Below are 14,624 nucleotides of genomic sequence, written 5' to 3' on the forward strand. Positions count from 1 at the left end.
TTTTTAAACTGCATAAATGATATATAAACTTTTAATATAATTATAAAAATTATAATGTCTCATAATTTAAAGACAAATAATGAATATAATATAATATAATATAATATAATAATTTACCTTGTGTTGTCTTGGGTCCTGTTAATTAAGTGTTACTGTTTATATTTGCATCCTGAGCTAGAGAAAGTGTATTATTAGTGTTTAGTTTATTATTAGTATTAATTCATTTTTATGAACAAAATGGTTGCTAAATGCTAGTGACATGGGTAAATGTTTGCCATTTACAAATATATATATATATATATATATATATATATATATATATATGTTCAGATTACATATCACATTGTAAGATGCATAGTTTATATATATATAATTTATGTTTCCGAAAGTTGCCCATTTTACTCTGTATTAGAGTAATACATTAGTGAAGCTGTCTTGTGGTCCTCAAAGCAACATGGGGGCGTGACATATATGGGGTGGGGGAGGGGTGGAGCGGGACGGTCGTTGAGTGAACTGGTCTGAACCTGCTTCATCCTGAGGAGAGCAGCGCCACCAATGCGGGAAAAACAAGTCAAGCCAACCTCATATGGTGAGTAAAGTTTCTTTTTTCTTATAAAAACATATGTGCTTCTTTTCTTGTTTAGGTCAGAGCCGTATAGAGAGAGAGTCGCGACAACGGAAGTTCAAAACGCTTGATGGTCACGTGATTCACGGAGGCTTCAGATAGTTCCAGGAAGTTCAATTTGAGCGCATAAACACACAGACAGAACTGCGATTTGAGGATTATTGTGAACATATGGCGACCAACTTTAGGCTAATTTTAGAGCACATTGCTGTTTAATGCTTTGATTGTTTTATAATTGTTATATATTACGTTCATTTATATATTTAGAGGGACAGGAAGAGGTGAGAAATTCAGATTAATTTTCTAACATTAACATATTGTAATGAACCCCCTTTTTATCCTTATCTCTATGTAGCCAGTTACGTAATATTACCGTTTACTGCCACTAGAGGGCTCTAAGCCACTGGACCATTTAAATAGCTGCCACCACCTTTGTGTCTCCGGTACGGCCCGAACGAGCCTGATCAATCTTCCCCCGCCCTTCAATATCACCATCAACACAGGTTTAAGCCAAATAACAATATTTATTCATGATCATAATTTAAATTACCTACAGCACGACTGACCTTCCCTCCACTAGACCCATGACATCACTGCACACACACACATTCCCCCACCCCAGTTAAAGTAATACCTCTTTAAAACATCACGGGAAAAAAACCCCTTCGTCAAAACACTCTTAAAAGACACTGTGTATCACCGCACACCCCCACGGGCTATTTAGAGAAAGATCGTCGGCTATCCTCACTGAATACCCCAGTAGACCATCCCTTCCCACAGCTACCTACCCCAACTCATACAATGTTTAGAATAGAAGTCTCTACCAGCATTTCTGACCAAACAATCACGTGCTACTTTATAAAACCCAAAAATCACACCACAACACACATTAATTAAGGCACATCACCTACTACCACTTCACACACACACACCCAATAATCACACTTAATTCATTAATGCTGGGAGGCCTATACTAATTCATCAAACGGTTTATCTCCCACCCTATCCCCATTTCTCAACTGACACACATACACATAAGTTTAGTTTTAAAATAACAGACTCCCCCCCCCCCCCCCCCCCCCCCCCCCCCCCGTGTAGCTGTGGAGTCGGATGTCTTTGTTCAGCACGTTAACCCAAATGCATCACGCAACACTCAGCAGTCTCTCAGAGTTCCTCTGGTATGTCGCGAACACCTCCAAAGTCTCCAAGTCGCGTTCGCATTCTCTTTAGTCTCCACAAAAGTCCCTCAGAGTGCACCCACACAATCCGGATTCGCAGGAAAACAGTCCATTTCCAAACAAAGCGTCGCCATGCACCATCGCCCCCCCCAACGCATCTCTTCCGTTTTTAATCCCACTAAACCCCTCCCCCTAATTAACCCACCCTCTTTCTCTACGTTCATCACAATATCTTTAAATCATGGTGATTTCTGTAATCCCATGGTATTGGGGACCTAAGTAATCTAAATAACTAATGTACATTTTCTGACAGAAGGAAAATTTTCTTTGACTTCATTGTGCAGAAATATGCTTTAAAAGGGTACATTAAAACACATTACATTTACATCCAGACAGTATATGACATTAAAATACATTGATAAATTATATATATATATATATCTTGTCTTTTTAATACACACTTATTTACAGCAATTAATTCATTAAATAAATCTCTAATAATCTCAAATATGAATATCATGTCAAGCAGTTTTTCTGTGTCTTTTCCTCCGTGTTGTTTGTGTAGTGTCCACCATGGTTTGCTGTGTTGCATGGGGATGCTCCAATCGAGCAAAAATGTATGGTTTCCCCACTGATACTGAGAGGAGAAAAAAAAATGGTTGTCTCAACTAAGCAGTAGCAATCTTACCCTCACTAAAGATTACAACAGCAAATATATATGTGAGGTAATCATCAAACACTGCATTTGCACTTTTCACAATAAACACACTATTGGAAAGCTTAATGCATAATTTATTAAAATACAGAATAGTGAACAAAAAAAAATCAAAGACTCCAGACAGACTCGGGTGCAGGGTGAGGGTGCTATCTAGTTGCAGGCTCCATTGAATCCCCTATGGTTCTTTGGCTTAAAGAGAGAGAGGAGAAAAAGACAGGAGAAAATTATTATTATGAGTATTGATACAATATGAATTTGAATTTGTTGCACATCCTTGGTTGTTTTTTATACATGTAATGAGTGTATACGTATCCAGTAAGTGTTCTCTAATACTGTGTATTCACCCGCTATGGGATATGTATATGGGTAGACAAAACTGAGTTGTCATGTGTGAGGAGTAAACTCACATCACTCTGCAGGCACATTTTGAGGCAGACCAGTTCATCAGAACCAAACGGCAAGACTAGACTGAGAGCAGATGCTGTTCCCACCATTTTTGTGCATCGCCCCGCACTCAGAAAGAGGAAGCCCCCTGCACTACGATGCACCACTGGACCTGTAAAGACAGGGCCCATAGCTGCTGATCACAGCTATAGTGTTGACACAGGTATAATAAGTATTAACTCCTAATAATTATATTATTTCTTTAAGTGATAGAATATTTAAAACTTAATCACACTAAATAGTATACGTCTTTTATATCCAGCAGTTTCAAAAACTGAGGAAATACGTTAATAAAATAAAATAAAAATAAATAAAACGAAATAAAAAGGAAAATAAAATAAATAAAAGTATGAATAAATAAAATAAAAGGAAATAAAACGTTAGCTGGTATTCCAAAATGGATATCCTCATTTCACCTCCTCGACCCAACACACTCTACAATCACACTCAAATGTTATATTTAACCAATACTTAGCTGCCCCGCAAAAACATCGCATTTAGGTGAAATGGCATTAAGATAGGAATTTACAATTAATAGGCTGTCGGTCGTTAATGTGAAATCTCGCTAACCATATTTTTTTTTACAAGATGCGGCTCGCGCGCGTATTACAAAATACTATGGAGATATTGTTTTTAACATTGTAAAGCGACCTTGAGTTTGTGAAAGATATATAAATAAACTTATTATTATTGCAAGTTACTTATTTGTATGGTAATTAGCTCAGAAAAAAGTATTTATGAGCATGGCCGGAGTGGGCCACTTTTTCAGCCCGGGAGTTTCATGTGCAAATCCGGCCCAAAATTATATTTCCATCCCAATCGGCCCAAACTAGAGACTGACATGAGCCGGCCCATCGGGAATCCTCCCGAATCTCCCGATTAGCCACTCCGGCTCTGTTTATGAGTGATCTTTGTTTTTTAGGACAAATCTTTGTTTTTTTTTTGGCTCCTTAACCTATATCCTTTTGTGTTTGTTACGAACATGGGTGGGTTAAATGTGAGTAGTAGCCATTAAGCTACATCATCTCTGAACTATGATAAAATTGAGAAATTGATAAAATATTCCTCACTTATCATCTTGATCATCTAATTTACTATATGATGTTACGCTTTAACCTTTTCTTACCTTAGCGCAGCGTGTTCGTTGATTGCAAAAGAAAAACATTACCAGTCTTGTCTTTATCCTTTTATTAAAAAATACACATAGGCCTATTAATTAATTTAATACAGAGATCTCTGGAGAGCTCACATTACCTAATCATGTCACCCCATGTGCAGCTCTGAAGCTGTCTGCTCTCTTCACCATTATATATGCTTCCCTCTAAACATAGGAACTGCACATTCCATAATTCAACCTACAGCTGTCTCTATTCTGGAAGCGAGGTCTTACTACCTGGCCTCACCACATAAGGCCACAGTGAGCCTTCTCTTACACATCCCATTTTTAGCCTACTGCAAACGCATGGAGTATTGGAAGTGGCACACAAGCGCTTACACAGTCATTCTTACTAACAAGCAACTTGATCCTTAATATAATGTAAGCAAAACATATAGTGATTAATATTAGAGATTCGATTAATACTTTATGACTAGTCAAAATATATAAATTATGATAAGCTGTTGATTCAATATTGTAATGTAAACAAACTATGAAGGGATTAAGATGAAAATCACAACAATAACTTGGTCAAAGATAGCATGATATCTGCTGTCAGCTATCTTTGCACCATTTTCTTTTAACTGATGAATGTTAAACAGTAACTAGAATAATTATTTCTAAAAAAATATTAATAAAATGCCATTGTGATTGTGTTTTCCTGTAGGTGGATGGTGGCCAGTTGTCCTTGACTACTTGAACTGCACATTTAACACTGAGGTAGAAGTCGTTCCAGCTGCTTGGGTGAAAGATGGCATTTGCTACGGGCCTCCTTATAAATGATACTGAGAGCAGTCAAATCTCAAGAGCAACCACAAGACTCGTGGATCCCATACAGCATTCGTGTTATCTACACAGCAAGTAAGTATACAGCGTGTTTTGATTACAACACTATAATCGTGATTTTAAGTAACAATGGTGCAAAATAACATTTTTGTCATATGTTATTGATGCACAGTAATCCAGTATCAATATATTTATTGAAACATTTATGATTAAACTTCACTTAAGCTAAGCTATGCTGGAGTGCTCACACAAGTGTTTAATAGTTAAAGGAATTTCTATATATTTTAAAATATATAGCACTTTTGTAAGTTGCTCTGGATAAGAGCGTCTGCTAAATGCCATAAATGTAAATGTAAAATGTCTGGGTACATGTGGATAGTGCCTTAGACATTAAGTGCCTGCCTGCTTTACAGAACAATACAGCGTCACAGTTTATGGTGGCTGAAGTTTGTCTTTTAATTATTAGGTGATTACAGTGCTGCTAGAAGAAAACTACCTGTGGAGCACACAGATATACAAACTGAGGAAGAAGACCAACCTAGACCCAAAAGAAGAAGGTAAGTGACCTGTGGTTGGTTTCAACAGGTGACCAGCATCAAAACATGCATCTCCACTTTTGGGGATTTTGACTTTTTTGCATCATGTGATAGTCATGTTTGCCTAATGTTGTGTGCATTGCAATATTTTGAGCAAAACTGTGCTCTTACCCTGCTAATTGAACCTTCACACTCTGCTCTTACTGATGCAACGTGCAATTAATGAATATTGGTCACTTAATATGTACGGTAGGCATTTTTGAAATGAATGAAAATGTATATTATACATTGTACTTTCAGATTTGCACCTTGGGTCTTGCTGGTGGAGGTGACATCAGGGAGACTGTTTGGGCTGTAACGAAGCAAACATTTTCAACAGTGTGGCCAAAAGGATCAACTGGTGAGGAGTCAATGGAAAAATGCCACTGCATCTAAAATCAGTACTGATTGGTAAGAGTTAATTTCTGAATTTTTAAGCGTGTACTCACACTAGGGAGTCTGTATCATGATCGAGCATTTTTGATTCTCAAAGTCCAGTTTGTTTGACTAGTATGATCACTCTGCAGCCAAAGACAGTGCTGAATTAATGTTTATAATCATCATCATGAAATATCGGCATCTGCCATAAAAAAACCTTTATTTTATTTACATAAAATAAAGTAAATGTAAGTAAACTGCATTTTAATTTTATTTGCATTTTTTCGGATTTGTTTTTGTACATTTTTTATATGCCTTAGGCTGAAAATGCAGAATGAGATTTGTGTATGTGGGCAAAGCAGTGAACATTAAAAGTTTGTATTTTTAAATTGAACATGGTCTTTGTTTGATTTATGATATTGAATTTTGTAGATGCTATACCGAGAAATCCCATCACAGCCAAAGCAACTGATTTGGATGTTGAACGGTGTATGAAGTGGTTGCTTCAACTCGCAGGGGACCGTGAAGGAGGAAGACGAGCTCGAATGAGGTACACAGATTTCAGTTGTGCATTACTTCCAGTGTATCTTGTCAGTCAAGAACATAAGTCCATAAAACAGAAGTTTATTAATTTAAATTGATTACTATCACATCAAACTCGATGTGACTTTAAAGTTGTGTTGTTAGGTTGTGTGAAGTTGTTGCTACCCCTTTTGCTGAGGCTTTCGGTTTTACGCGTGTCAGAGAGGTTGGCTTAAGGGTGTGGGTTGGCGAACCTCAGGAAGGACTCAAATGTAGATATTCCAAAAAGGTGATTTATTGTGTGACGTGAAAAAGGTAAACAAAACACTGTACAACACAAAATTAAACGAAGGTATAAATATGTACACTATTCACATTTGTTGGTTTCTACTATAATCAAACCAAAGAATGAAGTCAGCCGCAAGGCTATAACTTCTACGACCCAGTCTGCTAGTCGTTATATCCCGCAAGTGAGAGCCCTGAATCTACTCTCCCATGACTCTTATACCCTAGGCCCCGCCCAGGCCAAAACATTGTACCGTCCTTGGGGTGTACATCCCCAGCAACACTTTAATACATCCATTTCTTACAGGACCTGCAACACACAAAGCATGAACCCCCCTTCCCTCTCGAACCAGTGGATCCTCCTAGCCCAGAGAAAAGGGACCCCTGCTCCAGCCGGCACTCTTCCAATACCCGTCGACCGCACCAGATCTCCGGTCAGTATATTCATTTGTACATTTTAAATTGCACATTAATATCTCTCTATAGTCCCTTAGGACCACCTTACAAGTTGGTGATGGGGTACGCTGGTCACCACATCACATATCCCCCTCCTTATCGTAGTCACAAGTCGTTGTGATGGGATAAAAAGTCCGCTGTGACATTCTGTGTCCCTTTTTTGTACCGGACCTGAAACTTGAATGGTTGGAGTGACAGGTACCACCTTGTGATGCGAGCATTAGAGTCTTTCATCTGGGGCATCCATTGCAGCGCACGATGGTCTGTCTCCAACACAAAGTCATTGCCCATCAGGTAATATTTTAAATCAAATCATGATTGATTGATTGATTGATATTTTAAAGAGTCCAGGGCCCATTTCACCGCTAGTGCCTCCTTTTCCACGGTGGAGTAGTTCCGCTCCCGAGGAAACAGCTTTCGGCTGATGTACAAAACTGGCATCAGCTCGCCCTCCTCACCCTGGAGCAACACCGCCCCCAGTCCATTGTCTGATGCATCCGTCTGGACTGTAAATGGTCTGCTGAAATCTGGGCTCTGCAGGACCGGTTCTGAACATAAACAGTCTCTCAAACCTCTGAAAGCCTTGTCACACTCCTCTGTCCATTTCACTCTCTGTGGTTTGTCCTTTTTGGTCAGTTCTGCAAGTGGTGCCGCACGTGCTGCAAAGTCAGGAATGAACCGTCGATACCATCCTACAAGTCCCAAGAAGGACCTGACCCTCCTCTTAGTTGTCGGTGCTGGGCATGTTTTTATGGCGTCGACTTTATCGACCTGTGGCCTGATGACTCCACCTCCAAGTACATAACCGAGGTAAGACACAGTCTCTTTTGCTAGGTGACACTTTGATGGATTAGCTGTCAATCCTGCATCATGGATCCTCTTCAACACAGCTTCTATATGCTTTAGGTGATCTTGCCAAGTCTCACTGTAGACCACCACGTCATCCAGGTAAGCTGCTGCGAACTCCTCTGTTCCTTTCAATACTTCATCCATTAGGCGCTGGAAGGTTGCGGCGGCCCCATGCAAACCGAACAGCATTGTTATGAAGTGGTATAAGCCGTTAGGGGCATGGAACGCTGTAAGCTCTTTAGCTGCTGCTGTCAATGGGACCTGCCAGTAGCCTTTACACAAGTCCAACGTAGACAGAAACTTAGCTTTCCCAAGCCTCTATATGAGCTCATCTGCTCCCTGAAGATGTCTTTGGGAATGATGCCTTGTAACTCTCTGCACTGCATTGGTGTCAAGTGGTTTAAGTCCAGTGTTGTTCCAGAGTGTTTGGTGCCTGATGGAAAGTATTGCTCCACACACTCCTGCTCTTCTCCTGTTGCCCTTACCCATAAATGCTCTGCAGTCTCTTGTTCCCGTTCTCTCCACTGCCAGAGCATGTTGATGTGGAAAGACTGCTTTGTTTTCTTGCAGTCTGGCAGTGACAGTTCATATGTGGTCTGGTTCACTTGTCGTAACACCTCATATGGGCCATGCCATTTTGCAAGCAGGCTCGTTTCTGATGTCGGTAGTAACACCAACACCTTCTCTCCTGGCTTCAATGTTCTGGGCCTAGACGCTTTGTCGTACCAGCACTTCTGGTACTGCTGTGCTTGCTCCAGGTTCTCTCTGACCATCTCTGTCACACTCGCCATCTTTTCCCTCATCTTCATCACATGTGAAAGAGCATTTAGTTGACTTGTAGTGTCCTGGCCTTCCCATGCTTCTTTCAATACATCTAATGGGCCTCTCACCTCTCTCCCGAATATCATCTGGAATGGTGAAAATCCTGTGGATGCTTGGGGCACTTCACGGTAAGCAAACAGGATGTAGGGTAGCCATATGTCCCAATCTGACCCTGTGTCAGACACAAACCGGCATAGTAGCGCTTTCAGGCTTTTGTTAAAGCGCTCTACCAGGCCATCTGTCTGAGGGTACGGGGTGGTTCTGATGCCTTTTATGCCTAGCAGGTTAAAAACATCTTTCATCTGTTTTGAGGTAAAATTAGTGCCCTGATCTGTTAAAATTTCTCTAGGAATGCCTACCCTGGAGATAAACTGAGTCAATGCATTTACCAACTGTCGTGTTTTAACCTATTTGAGGGTGAAGGCTTCTGGGTACCTAGTTGCATAATCACAGATGACCAAGATATATCTATTGCCCGCCCTACTGCGCGGGAGGGGACCCACTATGTCCATCGCTATACGCGAGAATGGTTCCTCTATTATGGGTAAATTTATGAGGGGTGCTCTGTCTGACTTTTTGACTGGGGTAGTTAACTGACACTCTGGGCATGACTTACAGTAACTTAAAATGTCTAAGTGCTGTCCTGGCCAGTAAAATCTGCTAGAGATGCGACTTAGCGTCTTTGCATTTCCCATATGGCCCGTCCATGGCTCGGAGTGCCCAAGTTTTAAAACCTCAGTTCTCAGACTTTTTGGAACAACTAGCTGTTCCATCTCTCTTTTCCTCCTATATAATATTTTGTCCCTCACAAAGAACTGGTTTTCCGTTCCCTCTCTGTGCTGTCCTGCTTTGGTAAAAAGAGACTTCAATGTAGGGTCCCTTTCCTGTAGTTCTGCTATATTTATTTCTGGCAATTTAAAATCTGGCTCAGGTATTACCACTTGTTCTTTTATTTCTGTGCCATGTATTTTAGCCTGCCTTTTCTGCTGTCTTGTCTTTTTGGGTTTATAAGTTTCACTGTAGGGGAGCTCATTGAGGGTCTTAATGTTTTCCTGTTCTGCTCTTTTGGCACTTGATCTAGTAGCAACCATCACTTCAGCTTCACTTTGCTGCTCTCTCAACAGATCTATAAGCACTGGGACATCTCTGCCTAAAATGACCGAATATGGTGAACTATTCATCAGTCCCACCATTAATGAGTAAACCTGCCCCTTTATTTCCACCTTTACTTTGGCAGTGGGGTATGTCTGTTCATCCCTGTGTATGCACTTGACTTTGAGCTGACCAGTATGGTTAAGCTGGTATTTGGGTACACAGGAGGCCAAGATCATAGTTTGGCTCACCCCAGTATCAATGAAAGCTTTTAGCTTCCTCCCCTCTACTTTTACATTTAAAAGCATGTCTTTGGCATCTTTGGGATATAAATTGCTCTTAGTAGGGCTATAACATAGCCGGTTAGTACTGCTGTTAAGTTTTGGGCATACACTCACTCTGTGTCCTACTTCATTACAGTTGAAACACCTGAGGACTCTCTCTGGTTTAATCTTAGCGTTGCCCCCTTTTCTATCTGTGTCCCTGCCAAATCTGGAGTAAAACTGCCCTCTTGTGGTAGATTTAACGTACTGCGGCATTGAACCACCTCGAGCTCCACCCCCTGACTCACCGGACTCTCCGTGTTGGCGTCGTTCTTTGGTGAACTTGCCCAGCTTGAATGTCCCCTTGGCTCGTCTTGCTGAAACGTAGGCCTCCGCCAGCTTGACTGCTTGAAGAGTTGAACTCGGGCTGCGTCCTATAATCCAACTTCGTAGATCAAGATTGATCATCCGTAAGTACTGCTCCATGATGATTTCGTCTCCGATCTGTTCTTTGGACTTTTCGCTCGGTGTCATCCACTTTTCAGAGACCTTTGAGGCGAGTGTACAGCTCTTTCGGTGTTTCGTCTTCGCGTACGTCTTGGCATCTGAATCTTTGTCGGTAAGTTTCTTTGTTTATTTCATATTTTCGCAGTATCGCCTCTTTTACGTTTTCATAGTCTAACGCCTCTTCGGCGTCCATCGCTACGTAAGCGGCGCGGGCTTTTCTGTCTAGCAGCGGCACCAAGTGTAGTGCCCGGCTCTCTTGTGGCCATGACGCCGCCCGTGCGAGTCTCTCAAACATGATTAAAAAATTTTCAATATCGTCTGAGTCTTTAAGCATTGGCATTCGCGGTGTTGGCCAGCTGGGCAGTACAGGCGTTTGTACTACCTGTCCGTTTGTTGTGTATTCCGTCGGTGTGGGCCTCAATATCCGCGTTCGCCTCTGCGCCGTTCTTTCGTCGTCCTCCTCCTCCTCGTCGCGCTCTGCCTGTTGGCTCGCAGTCCGACTTCTTTGCATTTGTTCTTGGAGTAGGTTGAACTGATGCTGCATCGAACGCCATCGCTGTTCTTGTTTTGCAGCTTCTCGTTTCCACTGCTCATCTTTATTCCTCTGATCCTGCATTAGAGTCTGCAGCATGTCACATACTCTCTCCATGTTTGTCTCGGTTGCGGCCACCGCTTCGCCGGACGAGGTGGGTTGTGTTTCCTGGTCTCCTCTTGGAACTGAACTTGTGCTTGTTTCTTTGGAGCCATTGCTGTCGCCTGCACACGCCGCTGCCGTGAGTCGACCGCCTTCTCGAGTCAGACCACTTCCACGGTCGTATGTCGGGCCGTCGCTGCCACCATATGTGAAGTTGTTGCTACCCCTTTTGCTGAGGCTTTCGGTTTTACGTGTGTCAGAGAGGTTGGCTTAAGAGTGTGGGTTGGCGAACCTCAGGAAGGACTCCAATGTAGATATTCCAAAAAGGTGATTTATTGTGCGACGTGAAAAAGGTAAACTAAACACTGTACAACACAAAATTAAACGAAGGTATAAATATGTACACTATTCACATTTGTTGGTTTCTACTATAACCAAACCAAAGAATGAAGTCAGCCGCAAGGCTATAACTTCTACGACCCAGTCTGCTAGTCGTTATATCCCGCAAGTGAGAGCCCTGAATCTACTCTCCCATGACTCTTATACCCTAGGCCCCGCCCAGGCCAAAACATTGTACCACCCTAGGGGTGTACATCCCCAGCAACACTTTAATACATCCATTTCTTACAGGACCTGCAACACACAAAGCATGAACCCCCCTTCCCTCTCGAACCAGTGGATCCTCCTGGCCCAGAGAAAAGGGACCCCTGCTCCAGCCGGCACTCTTCCAATACCTGTCGACCCCACCAGATCTCCGGTCAGTATATTCATTTGTACATTTTAAATTGCACATTAATGTCTCTCTATAGTCCCTTAGGACCACCTTACAAGTTGGTGATGGGGTACGCTGGTCACCACATCACAGGTTGCATATTATGGACAAGGACCCCAGAAAATATTTTCTTCTTAGGTGTGTCTAAAGAACCATGTTCTATGCTTCTTTGTTGAATTAATTTCTCTTTTTTGTTTGTTTTTAGATTCAGTGAAAGAACCAGTGAGAGAACATGAAGAGTGACACCGGTAAACGCACTAGTTAGGAGTTATGTTGTTATTTATGAATCAACACATACTTATTACATGATTTGTATATAGTTTTAATGAACAAATAAGTACTAGCCTAAGAAATTAATTAATATACTCTTATCAATATAGTTTTATACATTAGCAAGTTTAACTGAATGCAATTGTTTTATTCCTATATTGCATCTGTATTTATTTTTATTCTTTCATTATCATTTTATTTTTTTTATAAATCTTATGTAATTTTTGACAGTTCTTCATTTGCATTTAAATGTGTACACATTTGAATAAAAATATGAAATAAAATTTCTTGTTTTTCAGTTATTTTAAATGATTCAATACATCTGTTATTTACACGGTGAAGTACTTAAATTGAACTGCACTTAAATTTATTTACAGCTTAAATGTTAGTGTATTTATAATATTAATGCAAATAGTTTTCATCTGGGCCATTAATGGGCCAAATGGTTCAAATCCGGCTGAGTTCTGGTAATGCTGGCTGAATTTAGGGCTTATTTTGGCCATATTCTGGGTGACCTTTGGCTAGATAATGGCGGATGTTAGTTGGGCCAGAATTGGCCCGTCATTCCAAACCGCAACCGGGCCAGAAGAATGTGTCGTATGTGGGCCATATCTGGCCCGACAAAAATTTGCTATCTGGGTTGTTGTTTCATTAGCTGTATTATTTCCTGTAGTCATCAAAATATTTTACAATATGCTCAAGTTTTTCAGAATACCATTGCAATCAGTTGTTAACAGAGATAAAACCTGTATTACTTTTTAAGTATTAAGTATGCATGTATTACTTTTCACATAGAAACACTTTGGTTTTATACAACCTATGGCAATGTGATATTTCAATTGATGTTTTTATTTTATGTCATTATTTAGAATAATATAGAATAAATATTTCACAATGCAAATTCTCTCATATGATGTTCAATTACAAACCAGATTCCAAAAAAGTTGGGACACTAAACTTAGGGTGACCAAACGTCTGTATTTTCCAGTCGGTATTTCACGTCCTGTCCCAGGTGTCCCGGGTGTCCTGGGTTTTTTTGTGAGGAAACGTCCTGGTTTTTAAATGACCTTCATTGGAGTTTCTGTTGGTGACTTTTACTGAAAAGCATTTTTAATAAACCAACTGTAAATATCACGTTATTGTAGGATTACGTAGGCATATGTTAAGTGAACAGAGAATGCCTGTGGACCCTTCTGCACAGGTACGGATGCCCAGACGGGTTAACCAACCTCATCTCGCAGTTACATACTGGAATGATGGCTCAGATCTCACTAAACGGAGGGCTGTCTGAGGAGTTTACAGTGAAGCAGGGTGTCAAGCAAGGGTGCGTGCTTGCCCCATCCCTGTTTTCCCTCTATCTCAGTGCTGTACTCGAGCTCTGCCCTGACCAGCCTGAAAGCCAAGACTCTGACGCGCACAGTCTGTGCAAGGGAACTGCTATACGCAGATGATTTGGTTCTAGTGTCTCACTCTGAGGTAGAGCTTCAAAACATGCTGGATGCCTTCCATTTGGTGGCAGAGAGCCTAGGGCTCACTATTAACGTCACAAAAACGGAGGTCATGCTTCAGCCTCCTCGCCACGCAGCTATTGCTGACCCTGTACTGGGCATCCACTCAAGTCAGTCCAGAGCTTCAACTACCTTGGAAGCACACTTGCCAGTGACAATAGCCTGGACAGGGAAGTGGAGAGACGCATTAGTGCAGCCTCTGCAGCATATGGGAAGCTTCAGACCAGAGTATGGATAGGGCCTGGAATCCGACTCTCCACCAAATGCAAGGTATACCGTGCTGTTGTCCTCAGCTGCCTGCTTTATTCTGCAGAGACTTATACCTTGTATCGCCGCCATGTCAACCAGCTTCAGCGCACGCAGATGGCTCAGTTGCGCCATCTTCTCAGAATCCGCTGGCAGGATTGCATCAGCAACATAGAGGTTAGAAGGGCATACCCAGTGTGGACGCTCTTCTTACCCAGTGCCAACTCCGCTGGGCTGGACATGAGTTTCGCATGAGTGAAGCAAGGCTGCCTAAAGCAGTCTTTTATGGTGAGCTGCACAATGGAAGAAGAAGTGTTGGTCGCCCGAAGCTCCGCTACAAGGACTGCCTGAAGAGCCACCTGAAAATCTGCAATATCGAGGCAGAGACATGGGAGGCTGCAGCTCAGAACCGCATGGTCTGGAGAGCTCACTGCAGACAGTCCATCACCAGTGTGGAAAGTCAACTCAGGGCAGAGTCCCAGAGGCGCAGCCAGCAATGTGCGACTAGAGGCTCTCAGTGCCAGTCAGTGCCAGTGCC

At 41.7% G+C, this 14,624-nt stretch overlaps 1 protein-coding gene across 7 annotated transcripts; it reads left to right on the forward strand.

Moving 5' to 3' along the window:
• Window positions 1-493: 493 nt before the first annotated feature.
• On the forward strand, window positions 494-12,453 carry LOC143518471 (uncharacterized). Of its 7 annotated transcripts, XM_077010958.1 has the most exons (13): window positions 514-589; window positions 2,369-2,528; window positions 2,941-3,128; window positions 4,789-4,982; window positions 5,374-5,464; window positions 5,744-5,893; window positions 6,293-6,410; window positions 6,975-7,101; window positions 7,322-7,417; window positions 7,760-7,933; window positions 8,030-8,071; window positions 11,921-12,047; window positions 12,268-12,453. In XM_077010958.1, exons 6-13 carry the CDS (start codon window positions 5,863-5,865, stop codon window positions 12,303-12,305), a joined length of 753 nt encoding a protein of 250 aa, XP_076867073.1. In that variant the 5' UTR covers window positions 514-589; window positions 2,369-2,528; window positions 2,941-3,128; window positions 4,789-4,982; window positions 5,374-5,464; window positions 5,744-5,862; the 3' UTR covers window positions 12,306-12,453. The 7 variants fall into 7 exon arrangements, with proteins under 7 accessions (XP_076867091.1, XP_076867073.1, XP_076867109.1 ...); XM_077010994.1 differs by lacking the exon at window positions 8,030-8,071; XM_077011002.1 differs by lacking the exon at window positions 7,322-7,417.
• The last annotated feature ends 2,171 nt before the right edge of the window (window positions 12,454-14,624 follow it).

The sequence above is a fragment of the Brachyhypopomus gauderio genome, chromosome 1 (genome assembly GCF_052324685.1).
Source record: "Brachyhypopomus gauderio isolate BG-103 chromosome 1, BGAUD_0.2, whole genome shotgun sequence".
Classification (NCBI taxonomy): domain Eukaryota; kingdom Metazoa; phylum Chordata; class Actinopteri; order Gymnotiformes; family Hypopomidae; genus Brachyhypopomus; species Brachyhypopomus gauderio.